Source organism: Falco cherrug, chromosome 6, assembly GCF_023634085.1.
Source record: "Falco cherrug isolate bFalChe1 chromosome 6, bFalChe1.pri, whole genome shotgun sequence".
NCBI classification, from domain to species: Eukaryota; Metazoa; Chordata; class Aves; order Falconiformes; family Falconidae; genus Falco; species Falco cherrug.
In genome coordinates, this window is record NC_073702.1 from 91,094,355 (window position 1) to 91,111,245 (window position 16,891).

Here is a 16,891-nt window from a genome sequence, read left to right on the forward strand (position 1 = left end):
CGCTGTACCCGCCCGCCCCGCGCGTGCGCCCGCTGTACCCGCCCGCCCCGCGCGTGCGCAGCGTGGCTGGCTCGCGTCGCCGCCATCGCCGGTGCGTGAGGTGGGGTGGGGAAGGCCGCGGCGATGTCGGGCTCGGCGGGTTCGGGCGGGACGGCCGGCTCGGCGCGGAAGCGGCTGATGAAGGAGGAGGACATGACGAAGGTGGAGTTCGAGACGAGCGAAGAGGTGGACGTGACGCCCACCTTCGACACCATGGGGCTGCGGGAGGACCTGCTGCGCGGCATCTACGCCTACGGTGCGCGGCGCGGCGGGCCCGAGGGGGGCGGCCGTGGTGGGGGGCCCGGGGCGGCGGGGCCGGCGCGGGGGGCCGGGGAGGTGGAGGCGGCGGCGGGCGGGCCCGGCGGGGGGCGGTGCGCCTGCGCGGTGACGCCACCGCCCCTCGGTTTCGGGGCTGCCGATAACTGTGGCGGTAACGGCCTCCGCAGGGTTCGAGAAGCCGTCGGCCATCCAGCAGAGAGCCATCAAGCAGATCATCAAGGGGAGAGACGTGATCGCGCAGTGAGTGGGGCGGCGGGCGGCGGGCCCAGCGGCGGTTCCTGTAGGCATGGCGCTGTCACAGAGGCCCGGCCGAGTGCTGGGCGTTCTCAGCGAACAGGGCTCCGAGATCCCTGGGAATGTTTCCCAGCAAAGTCAGAGCAGTATAGAGACAGCTGCGGTCTCAGTTAAGGGAAAAAATAAGCAGAAGAAAGTCTATGATGTCTGTAGAGACACAGAAGGATATACATCCCACTGAAAAAAACCAAAATGCTTTCTGCATCAGTAGTGGGAACTGGTAGCCTTCCAAATTATATTGGCTTATCTACCATTTACTTAGAAAAAAAAATTGTGTAAGAGATTGCAGGAAGTTAAAATGTTGGTCTGATACAGAGTAAACCTGCTAGAGCTGGGGACCCAGCCGTGGCGTGCCCTGTCCCTGATACTGCAGTTCTCAAAGCTGCTTGTCTGCGGATCATGCTGTGATCATAATAAAACTTTGTCAAGATACACTGTTGGCAATATTACCTTCTTTGTAATGAAAGAGTGGTAAAGAGCAGAGCGGTGGAATAGATTGGGAATAGATTGAAATTGCCTATATTCTTTGTCAGACATCCGGAGTATTCACCAAACATCTGTTTCTCAGGTCACAGTCAGGAACAGGGAAGACAGCAACATTCTCCATCTCTGTTCTGCAGTGCCTGGACATACAGGTAATTTCGCAGCACGTGCTGAAAATGATTTTTAGTTAAATTGGTAGAGTCTTCCATCACAAAAGCCTTTGGTTTTAGAGTGAGTAAGTGAAGCTTTACATTGAAATCTTTTTCATTATGGGCAGTGAACCTCAGACAGATTCCTGAATGAGAATTTTACCAGACTCATTAACAATTTAACAGTCAAAACCCAAACTTGGGAAAATACATTCAGATGAAGTCTTGTAATTATAAAGTTGTCTTTGTCAGTTGACCTCTTACATGTTAGAGAGCTAAATCAATCTCTGAGCAGGCAGAATTGTCCTCAAACAGCATCAGCTACCTGTCTGAACAGTTGGTGCACGTTGCACAGAATCAGACTTGGCTTTTTGAATGAGAAATGTTTGAAGTACAACTTGAATGTGTAGATGCTGTTGAATAAAATGTTGATTTTCCGAGGGCTAGTACCCTCTTAAATAAAGCTTAGATTGTTATTCACTTGCCACTGCCTGGAGACATGAAAATAAATGATGTCTGTTCTAAAGGCAAAGGTCAGCTTTTTGCTTCATTTCTGTAAAGTGCTCATAATACTTCTCAAATGTAATACTTTAAAACGTCATCTTGGAATCCTTGTACTATGCAAGGGTTTTATCTGAACTGAACATAAGAAATCAAAGTGATTTAAATTTGTTTCTATTCTATTGCAAGAAAAGTAGACACTTCTGTAATTATTTTCAGAAATTAGTTTGAAATAAAAAATGACATATCAACTGCTTAAGTGCTGTCTTGTCAAAAATAACTTAATCAACAGGCTCTTACTGTGTAAATGCTTGGTGAGATAGCAGCTTTCTAGGTATACTGACCCTTGTAAAAATCTGTTCTAGCACAAAATTCTATAACTAATCCTTAAGATGTGACATTTCAGAGTACTGTGGGATCTGTAATTATCTGCCCTGTGGTTAACTGCCATGCAATCACCTGTTTTAACCAGGTTCGTGAGACCCAGGCATTGATCTTGGCACCAACTCGGGAGCTGGCTGTACAGATTCAGAAGGTAGGAGCATGTAAATCACTGCCTATAAAGCACTTGCAAGGCCTGGAGCCGATTCTCAGGTGTTCCCCAGCAGAGCTCAAAGAACAGCTTCTGCTTTTTATTTCTTTTCCTGAAAGGAGTAAGAAATTCTAATAAAGGGCTGTTTTGCTTATTTGCGTTGTATCTGTTCTTACATGACGGTGCTGGTTAGCAGTCTAAAATTTTGCATATCTTAAGGACAACACTGTTAAGTCACAGTTGTGATTCCTGGGGAACTCGGTTCCCAGTGTTTGAAAGCCTGCTGTTGAGGAGGTTTCTGTAACAGACATGAAAAAATCCCTCTAACTGCTTGTGCATACCTGTCTAAAAAAAAGGCCGCTGTATGGCTGTGCAGACCTGCATCTCTTCAAAAATACAAGCTTTATGAGAGCTCAGTTAATTAAGCTATTCCTTTGTATCAACACAGGGTCTTCTTGCTCTGGGAGACTACATGAACGTCCAGTGCCATGCCTGCATTGGAGGGACCAATGTTGGCGAAGATATCCGAAAACTCGACTATGGACAGCATGTCGTTGCTGGCACGCCAGGCCGTGTGTTTGGTAAGGAGATGTGGGAGGGTGTATCACCTCCAGCTTTCAGACCTGAGTTGAGCCATGGGAACCTTTTGCAACTTCTGTGCGCTTAGATTTGAAAAGCACGAAAATTACATGTATCGTGACACCATTAATGTGAGGTATAACAAGGTAACAACCTACAGTAGTAATACCTGGAAAATACTAGAGAAATCAATGGGGATAGTATTTGGATTTTCTGTGTTTATATTTTGCTTATCATCATTGAAGTGTTTCTTTATATGGTGGCATGGGATCAAAGAGTATTTTTTAAGGAGAAAAATATTACAATCCCAGGAAATACTTCAGAATCTTGGAGCTGGATGTACTTGAATGTCAAAGTTGGGTCCACGTTTTCTGTGTACTGGCCGTTGCTCTGTTAAATGGGGTGCTCTTGCACCTGGTACTTTCTGGTTTCATTGCATGAAGGTTATATTTGCTGTTCATGGAGGTTGCCACAGTGGTAGTGTTAGCCTTCAAGCTCATACCTTCCAGGTCTCTGAGAAACCAGCAGCACTTCCTTACTGGAGCACCTGTCACAGAGCTAGTCTCCACAAGCGAAAACCAAAAAAATTTGCAGCTGCCAAAGTGAGCTGGCTGTGAACAGCACACTAATAGCAAATGCTTTTCTATTGCAGTATTAAGGGATTACACAAAGCCATGTGCTCTTTCAGGTAGGATGTGGATTTGCCCAGTCTGTTGAGAAAAAGTTCACGTAGCATTTTGCATTTCTCACATCCAGTTGCTGTGGGAGACTGGGTCACCTGTCCTGTGCAGTTAGCAAATAGTATCCCACAGCTTGGATGCTCAGAGCTTCCCTGCAGTCAGTGCTCCCTTGGCTGGGCTGCAGAGACATCCACCTGGGTTGCAGGGTGGACTGGGCACACTGTGGCCCTTGGTTGTGCCTTCTGTCACCAAACACCAGTCTCTGTTGGCAACAGGGGAAGTGCCTGTCCCTCCTCCACTGAAACGTCCTGACAGTGGCTGGGAGCAGTGCAGGCTCGCTTGCTTTCAGAGCCTTTTCATCTTACAAAGCTAAATCTTCCAGATATGATTCGTCGTCGAAGTTTAAGGACCCGTGCCATCAAAATGCTGGTTTTGGATGAAGCAGATGAAATGCTCAATAAAGGTAAAATATTTGTCTCCCTTTTACTTCCTTTTTTCTCGTTTCTGTGAGATTCCAGGGTGTCCCAGCTGGCAGTCTTGCTTCTAAAAACAACTGGTTTTGCTGAAGTTAGACAGTTACAGTTCATTATAGGCTGTAACAGGATAAACTCCTTGATAAGTCTTGTATGGTTTAGTTGTAGTTTCCTTTTCAATGGTTATGAATTCTTGAGCACTGCCTTTCATACTTTACTGTGTACCCCAGCCACATTGTAATGGATCTGGGAAAATGAAGAGACGAGCAATATGTGACACTGGCTTTGAGTTACTGATTCACTCATTAATGTTAATCTCATAGCATAGGCCCAGTACTGAATTCCAGATCAAATTGTGAAAGAGCAGGATATTTGGAAGAAAGACGTGCTGACTGTTGCATGCTACTTGATTTGCTTTTCAGGTTTTAAGGAGCAGATCTATGATGTGTACAGATACTTGCCTCCAGCTACGCAGGTGGTCCTGATCAGCGCCACTTTGCCTCATGAAATTCTGGAGATGACCAACAAATTCATGACAGACCCCATTCGCATCTTGGTGAAACGGTGAGTTTCTTTGGAGGGAACAGGAGCTCTTTGAGTTGGTCCAGCCCTGGGCGTTTCACAGTGTTAAGAGATTTAAATGTGCAGGTTCTCTCTCACGTTCCTTCTCACTATTGCAGTTTGCCTGGGTGTTTGCAGACATGCTCATGTCCTGTTTTCCAGCAGGAGCTGACTCATCTCCCTGACTTTACCCTTGTCCAGTTGTTTGCTGCTGCTCAGCCTGACTACCCCCTGCCTCCACATCCTCTCCATGCATACCAGTCTCTTCTGGAAATCCATCTTTGACACTTACCCAGTTCCTGTGCTCCTCCAGAGGACTTCTGTAGGCCGTTTCTGTTAATTTGCTATTACATAGCAAGCCAGAAAAGCTGTTAGCTGACCGATCTCAAATGCCCCTGGAGGTGTAGTTTGTGTCTGGTGGTATCACAGGTCCTCATGCACTGGAAGTCGGCAGGATTCAAGAGGAGTAATCAGACAGCCTGACAGGAGAAGCCTCCCTCTTGCCTGATCACATACAGTGCCCCGTTTACCTTTCTTTGGCCTCGCTTGTCAAGAAGCTTGAATGTAAAAACAGTGAGAAGCGAAATGTTTCCCTTTGAAGCCACCTGGAGTAGAGAGGGTGCCCCAGTTCCTTGTCTCTGTTGCATGGGTCACATCTAGGCCCCATACTTCGCCAGGGACTTTCTGTAACAACTTGGACTTAGGTGTAGACGCAGCAAGCCACGGGGCAGAGGTGTGATCTCTGCCGAAGCACACCCAGCCCTTCCAACCGCATTGTATCTGTTCAGCTGCTTGTGGTGTAGTATAGCTGTTCTTCTTCCCTGCAGTGATGAGTTGACCCTTGAAGGAATCAAGCAGTTCTTTGTGGCTGTGGAAAGGGAAGAATGGAAGTTTGACACCTTGTGCGATCTCTACGACACGCTCACAATCACCCAGGCTGTCATCTTCTGTAACACCAAGAGAAAGGTATGGCAGCCCTCAGGTGGGCATGTTACTTTCTGAGGGTGACTCAGAGGAGGATGCTAGCACAAACCCAGTGAAGAGGGCCAGTTGTTTCCCTCTTTGGGAACAGAGCAAGAGCAGAGGTTAAATGTTTGTCTTTGGGATGTGCCTAGCTTGAATGGCTGGTTATAGGCAGACCTGATACAGTTGGCAGGAACTGCTTTTTTAGACAAGTAGTTAAGAATGTGCTTATATTCTTCTAATTGTTCATAATCCCTGAAACAAACCCACAGTTTCTGAATAAATGCCCTCAGTTCCTTTCCTGTCAGGGCTCATGGAGCCCTGTATCATATAGACAAGGCTCTGTAAGGATTATTTACTTCCTTTAGCTGTGGAATGCTGCTTAAAGTGTCTCAGTCCTTACTAGCCTATGTCTTTGCAAACATTCTCCAAGCAGAACTAGTGCACTTGGCTGTCCTGAGCAAAGAACTAACTCAGGCTGCTTGGCTGTATGCACAGGTAGACTGGCTCACGGAGAAGATGAGAGAAGCCAACTTCACGGTTTCGTCCATGCATGGGGACATGCCGCAAAAGGAGAGGGAGTCCATCATGAAAGAGTTCAGATCTGGTGCAAGGTAAATGCCTTAAACAGTGTTGCTTACAGCATTGCTACCTCGCGGCAGGATTTCTTTTAGCGTCTGAAGGGAACAGGCCTCAGAAACCCATAATACCTCTTCCCTCTGAAGGCCTTGTCCAGCTCACATTAGGAAGAGCTTCAGTTCCTGTGTATCCCCCCGTGGTGTCGCAGGGCTGGGAGATGCCATTTTCGAGGAGGGATGCTCATGCTTCTAGGCATAGAATTAGTCTGGTTTATTTTGCTGAAGAGGTTGGGAGTTGGTACATTTAAAGTAAGTCAAGGAAGAAAAATATTTGGGCTCTGTCCTCTTACTTTAAACTCTTAGGAGCGTTGTATTCTTTCTTAAAGATCAAAGCTGTTGTGGTGCTCTCTGTCTCCACTGAAGTTTGGTGATGCTGCATGGGACGGCTTTCCTTGCAGCAAAAGTGTGTGTGTTGCCAGTGTGCTGTGGGCAGGGAGGAGCACAGAATAGCAGGGGGTGCCCTGTGCTGGAGACTAGGACTTGTCAGCTCTCACACCCACCTCAGTCAGGTGGAACAGCCATACCTGTCCCCTTCTCTTTGCAGCCGAGTCCTTATTTCAACAGATGTTTGGGCTAGAGGCCTGGATGTGCCTCAGGTGTCCCTTATCATTAATTACGACTTGCCCAACAACAGAGAGCTCTACATACACAGGTAAGGTTGGCCTTTGCACGGGGGAGGGGCTGCGTTACCATTCCCTGAGGTGGCTCCATTCTCTCCTTCCTTCTACCTCCACAGAATTGGCCGGTCAGGCAGATACGGCCGAAAAGGTGTAGCGATCAACTTTGTGAAGAATGATGACATCCGCATCCTGCGAGACATTGAGCAGTACTACTCCACCCAGATAGACGAGATGCCGATGAACGGTGAGTGCGGGCCAGCTCCAGTGAGGCTGCCGCCCTCCTCCAGTTGGGAACCGGTGTGCTGCATCTGAAAGAGAAATGCCAGATGCTTTATTTGGCCAAATGTGTCATTCCCGAGCCTGACCCATCTTGGATTCCCCTGGGGAAGAACCTGGGAACAGCAGGAGCAGTGCTGTACTGCTGTACCGCGGCTCTTGGCACACTCGGTGCATACTTACGTTCTCTCATTTTCTCTCATTTCAGTTGCCGATCTTATCTGAAGGTCCATGTTTACCAGGGAGTTGTACTATTTAGTAGCCTCCGTAATTCTCTTTTGGACGCATATCCTTTTACCATACTGCTGGTCCGTATGTTCCGGAGTTGAGCTGCACTTGGAAACTGTAAATAATGTCTTTACTCCCACCCATGTTTTTCAATAAAAAAATTAAAGTTTTACCATAACCTGTACTTAATTAACCCAAGATAGTAACAGGCAGGGAGTTTTGAGATACTGCCATACTTGGCTAGCACAATTGAAGAAATACTGGGTGCTCAGTATGCCTAGGTAGATAAATGCAGGGCTTGCTTGCTGTTCCCTGCCCTCTCCCTGTCCCCGGGCCGTGCTGCCTAGTTTCCTTAGCTGCAGGATCAGCCATCTGCAGGAAAGGCCTATGGCCTGACCCGATCCTGCTCTAAGAAAGTTGAGTTATAAGATAGCCAGAAAAGAATTTCCTGTTATTTATGCCTTTCTGGAGCCAGAAATGACATCACGTGTCGCTCTGCATGAGTATTTTGCCTCCCAAGGATCCCAGGGATTGAGCAGGTGCCTGTGAGGGCGAGAGCCTCTTTAACTTGGTGCTGGCTGGAGAAACAGAGGCAGTGGGGACGAGGAGGGACTGTCACCCTCTGTCAGTGACCAGCTGGAGTGCAGGGAGCTCCACCTGCGGGTGGATGAGGAGGCAGGAGAGCTTATGGGTCAGGAATAAAGGGAGGGCAGGGACAGGTGACATTACAGTGGGGTTCTGCTACAGGCCCCCTGACCAGGAGGACCAAGCAGATCAGGCTCTCCACAGACAGAAAGGAGCAGCCTCATGTTTGCAAGCCCTGGCCCCCCTCATAGGGGACTTCAGGCACCCCAGTAGCTGCGGGAGGGACAACGCAGCAGGGCATAAGCAATCCAGGAGGTTCCTGGGATGCCTGATCATTTCCTTCCCCAAGTGATGGAGGAGCCAGTGAGGAGAGGTGCCCCACTGGACCTTGCTCTCACCAGCAAGGAGGGGCTGCTGGGGAGCGTGAAGGTCAGGGGCAGCCTTGGCTGCAGTGACCCTGCAATGGCAGAGTTCCAGATCCCCGGGGCAGCGAGGAGGGCGCGCAGCAAGCTCGCTACCCTGGGCTTCAGGAGAGCAGACTTGGGCCTCTCCGGGCACCTGCTTGGTGGAGTAGCGTGGGGTAGAGCCCTGGAGGGACGAGGGGCCCGAGAGAGCTGGTTAATGCTGAAGGACCAGCTCGTCCAGGCTCAGGACCAGTGCGTCCCAGCAAGGAGGGAGTCGGGCAAAAACGCCAGGAGGCTGCATGGATGAGCAAGGAGCTCCTGGACAAACTCCAACACAAAAAGGAAGCCTGCAGAGGGTGGAAGCAAGGACAAGCAGCCTGGGAGGAATAGAGAAATGTCCGAGCAGCCAGGCGTCAGGTTAGGAAAGCTAAAGCCCTGACAGAATTAAACCTGGCCAGGGACGACAGGGGCAACAAGAAAAGTTTGTGTGGGTATGCAGTGATGGAAGGAAGAGCAGGGAAGACGTGGGGCCTCTCCAGAAGGAAACGGGAGGCCTGGTTACCTGGGATATGGAGACGGCTGAGGTACCTGGCAATGTTTTTGTCTCGGTCTTCACCGGTGAGCGCTCCAGCTGCGCCGGCCAAGTCGCAGAAGGCAAAGGCAGGAACTGGGAGAACGAAGAACCAGCTGCTGTAGGTGAGGATCAGGTTTGAGAGCATCCGAGGAACCTGAAGGTGCATGAGTGTGGGACCTGATGAGATGCACCCGCGGGTCTTGAGGGAACTGGCGGCTGAAGTGGCCGAGCCACTCTCCATCATATTTGAGAAGTCGTGGCAGTCCGGTGAAGTTCCTACTGACTGGAAAAGGGGAAACACAACCTTCATTTTTAAAAAGGGGAAATAGGAAGACCCGGGGAACTACAGGCTGGTCAGTCTCACCTTGTTGCCCGGTGACATCATGGGGCAGATCCTCCTGGGAGCTATGCTAAGGCACATGGAAAATGAGGTGACTGGTGATGGCCAGCATGGCTTCAGTAAGGGCAAATCGTGCCTGATGAGTTTGATGGCCTTCATGGGGTTACAGCACTGGTGGATAAGGGAAGAGCAACTGATGTCATCTACCTGGGCTTGCACGAAGCATCTGACACTGCCCTGCGTGACATCCTTGTCTCTAAACTGGAGAGACATGGGTTTGATGGATGGACCACTTGGTAGATGAGGAATTGGCTGGATGGTCACACTCAAAGAGTTGTTCGATGTCCAAGTGGAGACCGGTGAGGGGTGATGTTCCTCAAGGGTCAGCACTGGCACCGGTGCTGGTTTAGCATCTTTGTCGGGGACGTGGGCAGTGGGACCAAGTGCCCCCTCAGTGACTTTGCCGACACCGCTGAGCTGTGTGGTGTGGCTGACACGCTGGAGGGAAGGGATGCCGTCCCGAGGGACTGCGACAGGCTTGAGAGGTGGGACCGTGCAAACCTCATCAAGTCCACCAAGGCCAAGTGCCAGGTCCTGCACGTGGGTCGGGGCAATCGCAAGCACAAGCACAGGCTGGGCAGAGAACGGACTGGGAGCAGCCCTGAGCAGGAGGAACTTGGGGGTGTCGGTGGACGAGAAGCTCAACAGGACCCAGCAATGTGCACTGGCAGCCCAGAAAGCCAAGCGAGCCCTGGGCTGCATCCCCAGCAGCGTGGCCGGCGGGGCGAGGGAGGGGGCTCTGCCCCTCTGCCCCGCTCTGCTGAGACCCCCTGCAGCGCTGCGTCTGCTCGGGCGGCCCCAGCACGAGAAGGAGCTGGAGCTGTTGGAGCGAGTCCCGAGGAGGCCACGCGGATGATCAGAGGCTGGAGCCCCTCTGCTGTGGGGCCAGGCTGAGAGCTGGGGCTGTTCAGCCCGGAGCAGAGCAGGCTCCGGGGAGACCTCAGAGCAGCTCCCAGCGCCCGCAGGGGCTGACAGAAAGCTGGGGAGGGGCTTTGTGCAAGGGAGGTAGTGACAGGGCAAGGGGTACTGGCGTTAAACTGAAAGGGGGGAGATTCAGGTTAGATATTGGCAAGAAATTCTTCCCCGTGAGGGCGGCGAGGCGCTGGCCCAGGCTGCCCAGGGCAGCTGAGGGTGCCCCATCCCTGGCAGTGGCCAAGGCCAGGCTGGACGGGGCTGGGAGCAGCCTGGGCTGGGGGGAGGTGACCCTGCCCGTGGCAGGGGGCTGGAACTGGGGGGTCTTCGGGGACCTTTCCGACCCAAACCATTCTGTGATTCTGTGAAATACATTCTAATCAGCATTTCCTGAAGTAAGGGAAAGAGCAAGCATGGTTTACTTTGTTGCCTTCTCCACCCCTTTCTGACGCTGTAGCTTCTTCCATCTTCCCAGGTCTCGTTGATCTCCCGGCAGCAGCATGCTGTCCTTTGCCAGCTGTAGTATCTTCCACGTAGCTTTCCTGCTGAGCTCTGCTGTGTCCCTTTTGAGGCAAGTTGGCTGCTGGTTTGGGGTATGTCACCGCGTTTTACTGTTTTTTCTGTTAAATTGTTTTTTGTTTGTCAAGGGGAAAGGCAGGCCTTAATACACCACCAGTTTGCAGAGAACTGGAACAGCTCTCAGAGTTCTTTTCAGAACCGGTGGCAGAGTGGCCCTGGGTAGAGAAAGTGAGCGCACTTTACACCCCCGTGTATTCTGCCAGGGAAGCCCCTCTGTTCCCTTGTACTCACTCTGTGCTCAGTCCTGGTCTTAACAGTATACAGGCACAGGCTGAGCACTACTAACCTTATTTTAATACCAGTTGTAAGGGGTTGCCCAACAGGGGGGAGGCCCCCATGTGCAACCAGCAGCAGGGCCGAGCCATCGCTCCCAGCAGGCAGCCCCCCCCGCGCCCTGGCCCTCCAGCTGGTCGGGATGAAGGGCTGTTGGTGGAAACCAGCCGAGCTGTGGATCCCTCCAGTAACCTCACAAGGAGGCTCAGTGTGTCCGGTTGCTGGGCGCTGGGTCACCGGTCTGCTCCACAGCTGGCACACACATGGCCCGTGCCCCGCTCTGGCTGCCGGGCCGGCCCGCCCATGTGCGCACCCGCTGCACATGTGGCCTCCAGCGACGCGTCTGCCCTTAATGCCCGTGGAGCCTCCGCTGCCGCCAGCTGCCTCCCGCGCTGGGAGGCTCATGCAGCTGGACCCCGGCCCGCCTGGCCCCCCGCGCCTCCCGCCCAGCTCAGGCCTGGGCTGCTGCGGTACCCGGCCCTCACCTGCCTGCTGGCTACATCTGGCTCCGTTTTCGTGTCCCACCACCCCCTTGCTCTGCACCCGCTCCAGCCTCGGTTGCTGGCCCTCCAAGCACAGCCTCCGCGCACGTGCACACGGAACGGAGCCCCTCACCCAGGGAGAGGGCAAGAAAGGGAGTTAACTGAGAAGTGAAGGTGGAGCCGGACAGGAACAGGCACCGGCAACCTGTTGCCACATGCCCCTTTTATCCCCTTAATCATCTACTTTCCACACCTGCCCCTCCCAAAAATCACCTTGGTCCTCCACTTCTCCTAGCTTTGATTCCCAACACCCCCCACCCCGCAAAGTGGAGGGGGTTTTTTTTGCATTAATTCTGCAACTTCTCGGCACAGCGTTCAGGAACTCTCCCTCCGCATGCCCCGTTTCAGTCCTCTGTTAGGACAGCACCTGGGTCCAGGTCCACAGCCCCGTCCTGGGCAGAGTCCTGCTCTCACCATCGTGCAGAGCAAGGTGCAGCCTGGCCTCTGACTCGCACCTTCCTGGAGGACACGAGCAGCGAAAGCAAGCACAGCTCTCCAAGCCCCCACTGTGACTCCAGTCGCTTGACTAATAAAGAGATTAATCAGCAAAGCATGAGGTTGTTTAAATAACAGTATTTAATCTGTACAGTTTGAGAGAAGATATCATAAAATGCAACATTCCTACCTCACCTTCAGCATCATTCACCTGGAGCTGAGCCCTCATCTCCAGAGGGCAGGTAACCACCGCTCCCCAGCAGTTCTTTATGGTACAAAAGTCACAGTGCAATTACTTTAGTCCTAGACAGATGATTTCCCTCACCCAAGAGTGGGGAGACTGATGAAGCTCAAATGTGGATGGAAATCGTTACCACTTAGGAATGCAAAAAAACAGCTATTGCACACAGTCATTTCCAGCTGAAACTACAGCAGTTAATTATTTAGCTGCCTTTACACTCCACACAGCTGATTCTGGTTTAGTCAAGTGAAAACAGGGCCGGTAACAAGGTTTCCGAGTGATAACAGTTGTCGGACAGAGGGCAGAAGCTGACAAGCAACTCCACAAGTCAAGAAGCGTGCTTTAGAATACCAGAAAGTTTTCCTGCGCCAGGAGGGGATATGAGCTAGACAGATGTCATCTTTCAGAGACAAGCATGAGAGGAACATCGGCTTTGATAGAAAGCTATGAAGTACAATAGACAATTTGTTCATATAATTGTCAGGATAAGTATTTGACATAGTTTATGTAGTAGAATACATACTTGAACATCTTTTAAAAATAAGCACGGATTTCATTTCATATATACACAACTGATTTTAATCATGTACTGAAAATAAATTACAGGAAATAATTTTAAAATGCAACAGAAGACAAAGAGGTTCACAACAAACATTCCCATTGATTTTCCCAAGGGGGTGGGAGATTGCAGTGCTCAAGGCAGGTAAATATCACAAATATATCAAAAAACTTCAAATTGTTGATGCATTCACACATTTACATGAGCCACAAACATTCCTTTACAGGGACTGCACTTAGCTACCACAGAACCAGGTTTTGCCATAAACTACAAAACTTTGATACAAAATTGTATTTATATATTTATATCTCATATACATGCCCTATCTGTGATTTCTTAAAAAATAAAAACTAAACACACTGTACAGACAATCCTAACTCATTGCTTCGTAGCTGTAGGCAACATTTTTGGATGGAATTTCTCCCCCAGTAGAATTAATGGCAATATTATATACACAAAGGCTAAACTGCAGAAAAAGACAGCTCGGATCTGATATGCACCTCCCTCGGGACCAGGCCTGCGAGTTCAAGGCAAGACACCCTGCGGTCTGTCCCGCCGCCTCCCTTGCAAGTCAGTTCTGCCACTGGCGGCGTGAGGAACCAATACATGCAGTTGTGTAACACTGGTATAAAAGGCAATAAAGCAAGATACATATTGTAATGTAGTGGCTCTAATGGCATCACTGACTTGATACACAGACACACAAGGGGATGCTGCGGAGCTGGGTACATTTGGTGAGAGCACACCTTACGTGGGCCCGATCGTCGTACTTCCCTGAAATTACCTCCTGCAGAGGACAGATTCCCACTGTAAGCCAGAGACTGCATCAACTCAAGCACTGGGGGAAAGACACCCCCCACCCCTGGCACACTCCCTGCAGAACACCTTCCTCCCTTCCACCCCCAGCAGTCGCCATGGCAACAGTTTGTCTCAGCAGCAGAGCACTGACAAACTCGCTCTTCCCAGGTGATGGCAGTAACCTGCAAAGCCAGTCACACTAAACTACTTCTACAGTTGATTGTAAACTTTGGTTTATTTTTTTATTTTTTTTTTATTATTATTATTGAGTTCTCATGGTACAGCAAGCATGTCTAGGACGAGAGGGCAGAGTTGAAGAGGAGATGAACTATCAGTCTGTCTTTAGTCTGGCATGGTGAGACACCTGCTCGGTCAGGCCTGCTTTGATAGAGTTTTTTACAGACTGCCTCATATGATCCTCCATCAAATTATCACTCATGGGCTTCAACACCTGTGGAATGAGAAACGTGCAAAAAAAAACACAAAAAAATGAGGTAACCAAGGAAAATAAAATATAAAAACATACAAAGAGACAAGATTTGAAATAATGAAGAAAAAAAAAAAGAATGCTGAAGTCTGACAAACTGGCATGAACTGAAAGAGAAATGGAGCGCTGCTGCTACAGTAATGAGGTTAAATCGGTCACATGCTATGGACACAAGTGATACCCCTCCTATACAGCAGTATTTCACTGAATTCAAACCACTTTACAGTTCCTAGAAGATGGATGTGCAATTCCATACCCTATGTGCAGCATCAGTCTGGTATGGTTACAGCATTTATGCAGACCGGCCCAGACAGTCCAGCTTATTGTCCTATATGTGTAAGTGTGAACACTTCAGATACAGAAAGAAAGTTAAAAATACTGGCTAGTTTTTCTTCTTGTTATTGTTGGATGAGAGTCGCTGTCGCGGCACTGATGTAAGAGCACGGCGAATCGTTCGGCGTCTAAGGACTTCAAAGAGTTTGGAAAACACCTAAAACATGAATTCAGCTGTTAGGAAAAGCGGCTTTTAGAAGGCAGCAGAAAAAGTCAATCAAGTTCAGAAAAAGAAACCAGTTGCCAGTAACTTCTCACCTTCCTGGGATTCCTCTGAAGCATGGAGGGAAAAGACAGACAGAGATTCAGGAAAAAAAAAACCCCAATATCAAGGACACAGTATATAATGAGAGCGACTCAGACAAGGACCTGTAGGTGCTTTGCATTATTATTGCTGATGTGCAACTGTAACATCCCCACCAGCAAGTTCTTTTGCAGAGCACCTTCCTCCGGCCCACAAAAGGCAAGCTCCTGCCAGCATAAGCCGAGTGCTGCCGCCTCCAAGGAAGGACACAGTCAGTCAGATGAAGCCTTACACGTGCTCTGGGTATCCTATGCCAGCAGCCACCCTCAGTGAGCGCTAACCAAACACAGAGCTGACACCTTCCACTTTTTGCTGTGCTCTTCAGCCCCAAGCTCCAAAACAAGAAGCTACGGTGGTACAGGAAAGCCTCGATTTTAATCACTAGCTACAGGTGTAACTCAAAATTTAGTACCCTGATGCTCATTTCATTATTATTAGAAATCCACTTTTTCCACTCCAGTGTGACTCACAACCTTACTTGGTCACTTGGGTCTAGAGTACCACTATACTCACCTATAGTGAGGCTTGAACAGAGTCATTTTTCAGGTGTAGAAGAGCCTCTGTATAGAAGGCTCCAGTTACTTGTCTGCTCGTGCCTTGCGGGATTTATTTACTGTCACCCCAGGTAAGGTCAGCGAGCCCTTTATTTCTAGTAACAGCAGTACCAAAGTGTTTCCCTCCTGCTGGCACTGGACATAGCTACTCGGAATGCTCCGACACAACTTGTAAGAGTTGCTCAGGAATTCTCTACAGGGGCTTTACCGGCACAGCTGTGTCAGCTGGATTCAGGCAGCAAAATCTCTGTACAGAAGGCTTTCTCCCCCAGCTTTGGTACTCTTACACTCGTGTTGTCTTTTCTTTCAGGAATTTGTCTGTCTGTCAAGTATTTATTGCAAGAGCAGTTGCAGCAACTGAAGCCGTCACTGACAACACAAGTCTTGAAGGAAGAAACCTGCTGTGCATCCTCTTGTAGCTGTTGTTGCAAGCCAATCGGGTTGCTGCAAGTCACCAGCCAGTTCTCTCTGAGGTCTAATTAGCCCTCCAGTGTCACATCATCAGGTGAGGTGAGGGAGGGTAGCAGTGTTCACCTTTCCCATTTCTTGCACCACCCCGAGATATTTTATCCACCATATCCACAGGGCAAGTTTATCACTTTAAACATACCTTTAAAAGCAGAACTCCTTGCTCTGAAAAAGTAACCAAATGTTTTGAGTCCTTCCGCTCTTTACCACCGAATCCCCTAGGTAAGGCCTTTAAGTAACACTTTCTTGATAATATCCTAAGCTTGTTTAACATTCTTTGTGTGCAGCATCTCTTCCTGAAGAGAGCAGTCATGCTTCTGAGCCAGTTTCCCCCCTGGCAACACTAGCGTTCCCCATTAGGTCTAGACCAGTCACTCACAGCCCTGAACAGAAACTGGTTGCTATGTCTGCTCAAGAAAGGAAGATTTTGCATTAAAAATGGATACCAACCTGTTCCCATATAGCTTCAGCGATCTGATCAATGGCTGTTCCAACTTCTCTGAATTCCCCAGAGTACTTAACGTATGCCCAAGTACAAAATGATATAAGAGCCATCCCCAGCACGAGATTACACAGGGTAGCTATGGAGTTCATACCAAGGAACCCAGTCAGTCCTGAGGTTATATACATGGCAAACATGACTGCAAATAGAGTGGCAGGGGTACGAGCAGCATAAAAGATGTTTTTGCCATCGTTGTGCTTCACAAAGTTTGCATAGATCTCGTCAATTTCCACTTCAAGCTGTTCCTGGTAGCGCCGACAGAACTCCTCCCCTCCCATCTTCTTCACCGAGCGGAACTGCCTGACAGCCGACTCTCTGAAATCCTGGTGCTTCCGCTCAAGGTCCGATGGGGCAATGTAAGGCTTATCTCCCCCACAAACCTGTCAGAGCAATCAGAGAGGAGGTCATCGCACCCTGAGCATCTTTTGCTGTACAGAAAGCAGACCTGCTCCTCGCTGCCCCCCTCTCAAGCCAGCAGCAGACTACCTCCTGCAGCTTTCTTGGCTCCGTAAGCTGGAGAGTCCTGTCTCAAATGAAGCAGCTAAAGGTACTTCACATCACGGCACAGCAACAGCTGTATCTGTCTAATCACACACAAAGCTACACCATGTGACTCGTCCTGTCCTTCTGGGCTTGCCCAAGGGGA

The 16,891-nt window shown here is 49.7% G+C and overlaps 2 protein-coding genes across 6 annotated transcripts in view; one reads left to right on the forward strand and one right to left on the reverse strand.

Annotated features, from left to right (window-relative positions):
* The first annotated feature begins 51 nt into the window (after positions 1-51).
* EIF4A3 (eukaryotic translation initiation factor 4A3) lies at positions 52-7,467 on the forward strand. The gene is made up of 12 exons (XM_055714828.1): positions 52-295; positions 486-558; positions 1,181-1,247; positions 2,218-2,280; positions 2,726-2,858; positions 3,919-3,999; positions 4,432-4,573; positions 5,398-5,536; positions 6,032-6,147; positions 6,716-6,823; positions 6,908-7,035; positions 7,276-7,467. The coding sequence occupies exons 1-12, from the start codon at positions 124-126 to the stop codon at positions 7,290-7,292; spliced, it is 1,239 nt and encodes a 412-aa protein (XP_055570803.1). The 5' UTR covers positions 52-123; the 3' UTR covers positions 7,293-7,467.
* A 4,655-nt stretch (positions 7,468-12,122) lies between these two features.
* Positions 12,123-16,891, reverse strand: part of ATL2 (atlastin GTPase 2) — a 38,495-nt gene continuing 33,726 nt past the window's right edge. For 3 of the 5 annotated variants that reach the window (XM_055714824.1, XM_027801768.2, XM_027801770.2), the window contains exons 12-14: positions 16,194-16,625; positions 14,676-14,690; positions 12,123-14,048 (exon numbers count right to left, since the gene is read on the reverse strand). In XM_055714824.1, the coding sequence (XP_055570799.1) occupies positions 13,929-14,048; positions 14,676-14,690; positions 16,194-16,625 (567 nt within the window). In that variant the 3' untranslated portion in view covers positions 12,123-13,928. Of the gene's footprint in view, positions 14,575-14,675; positions 14,691-16,193; positions 16,626-16,891 lie in introns of all 5 variants that reach the window. The other 2 variants (XM_055714826.1, XM_055714827.1) reach the window with 2 other exon arrangements.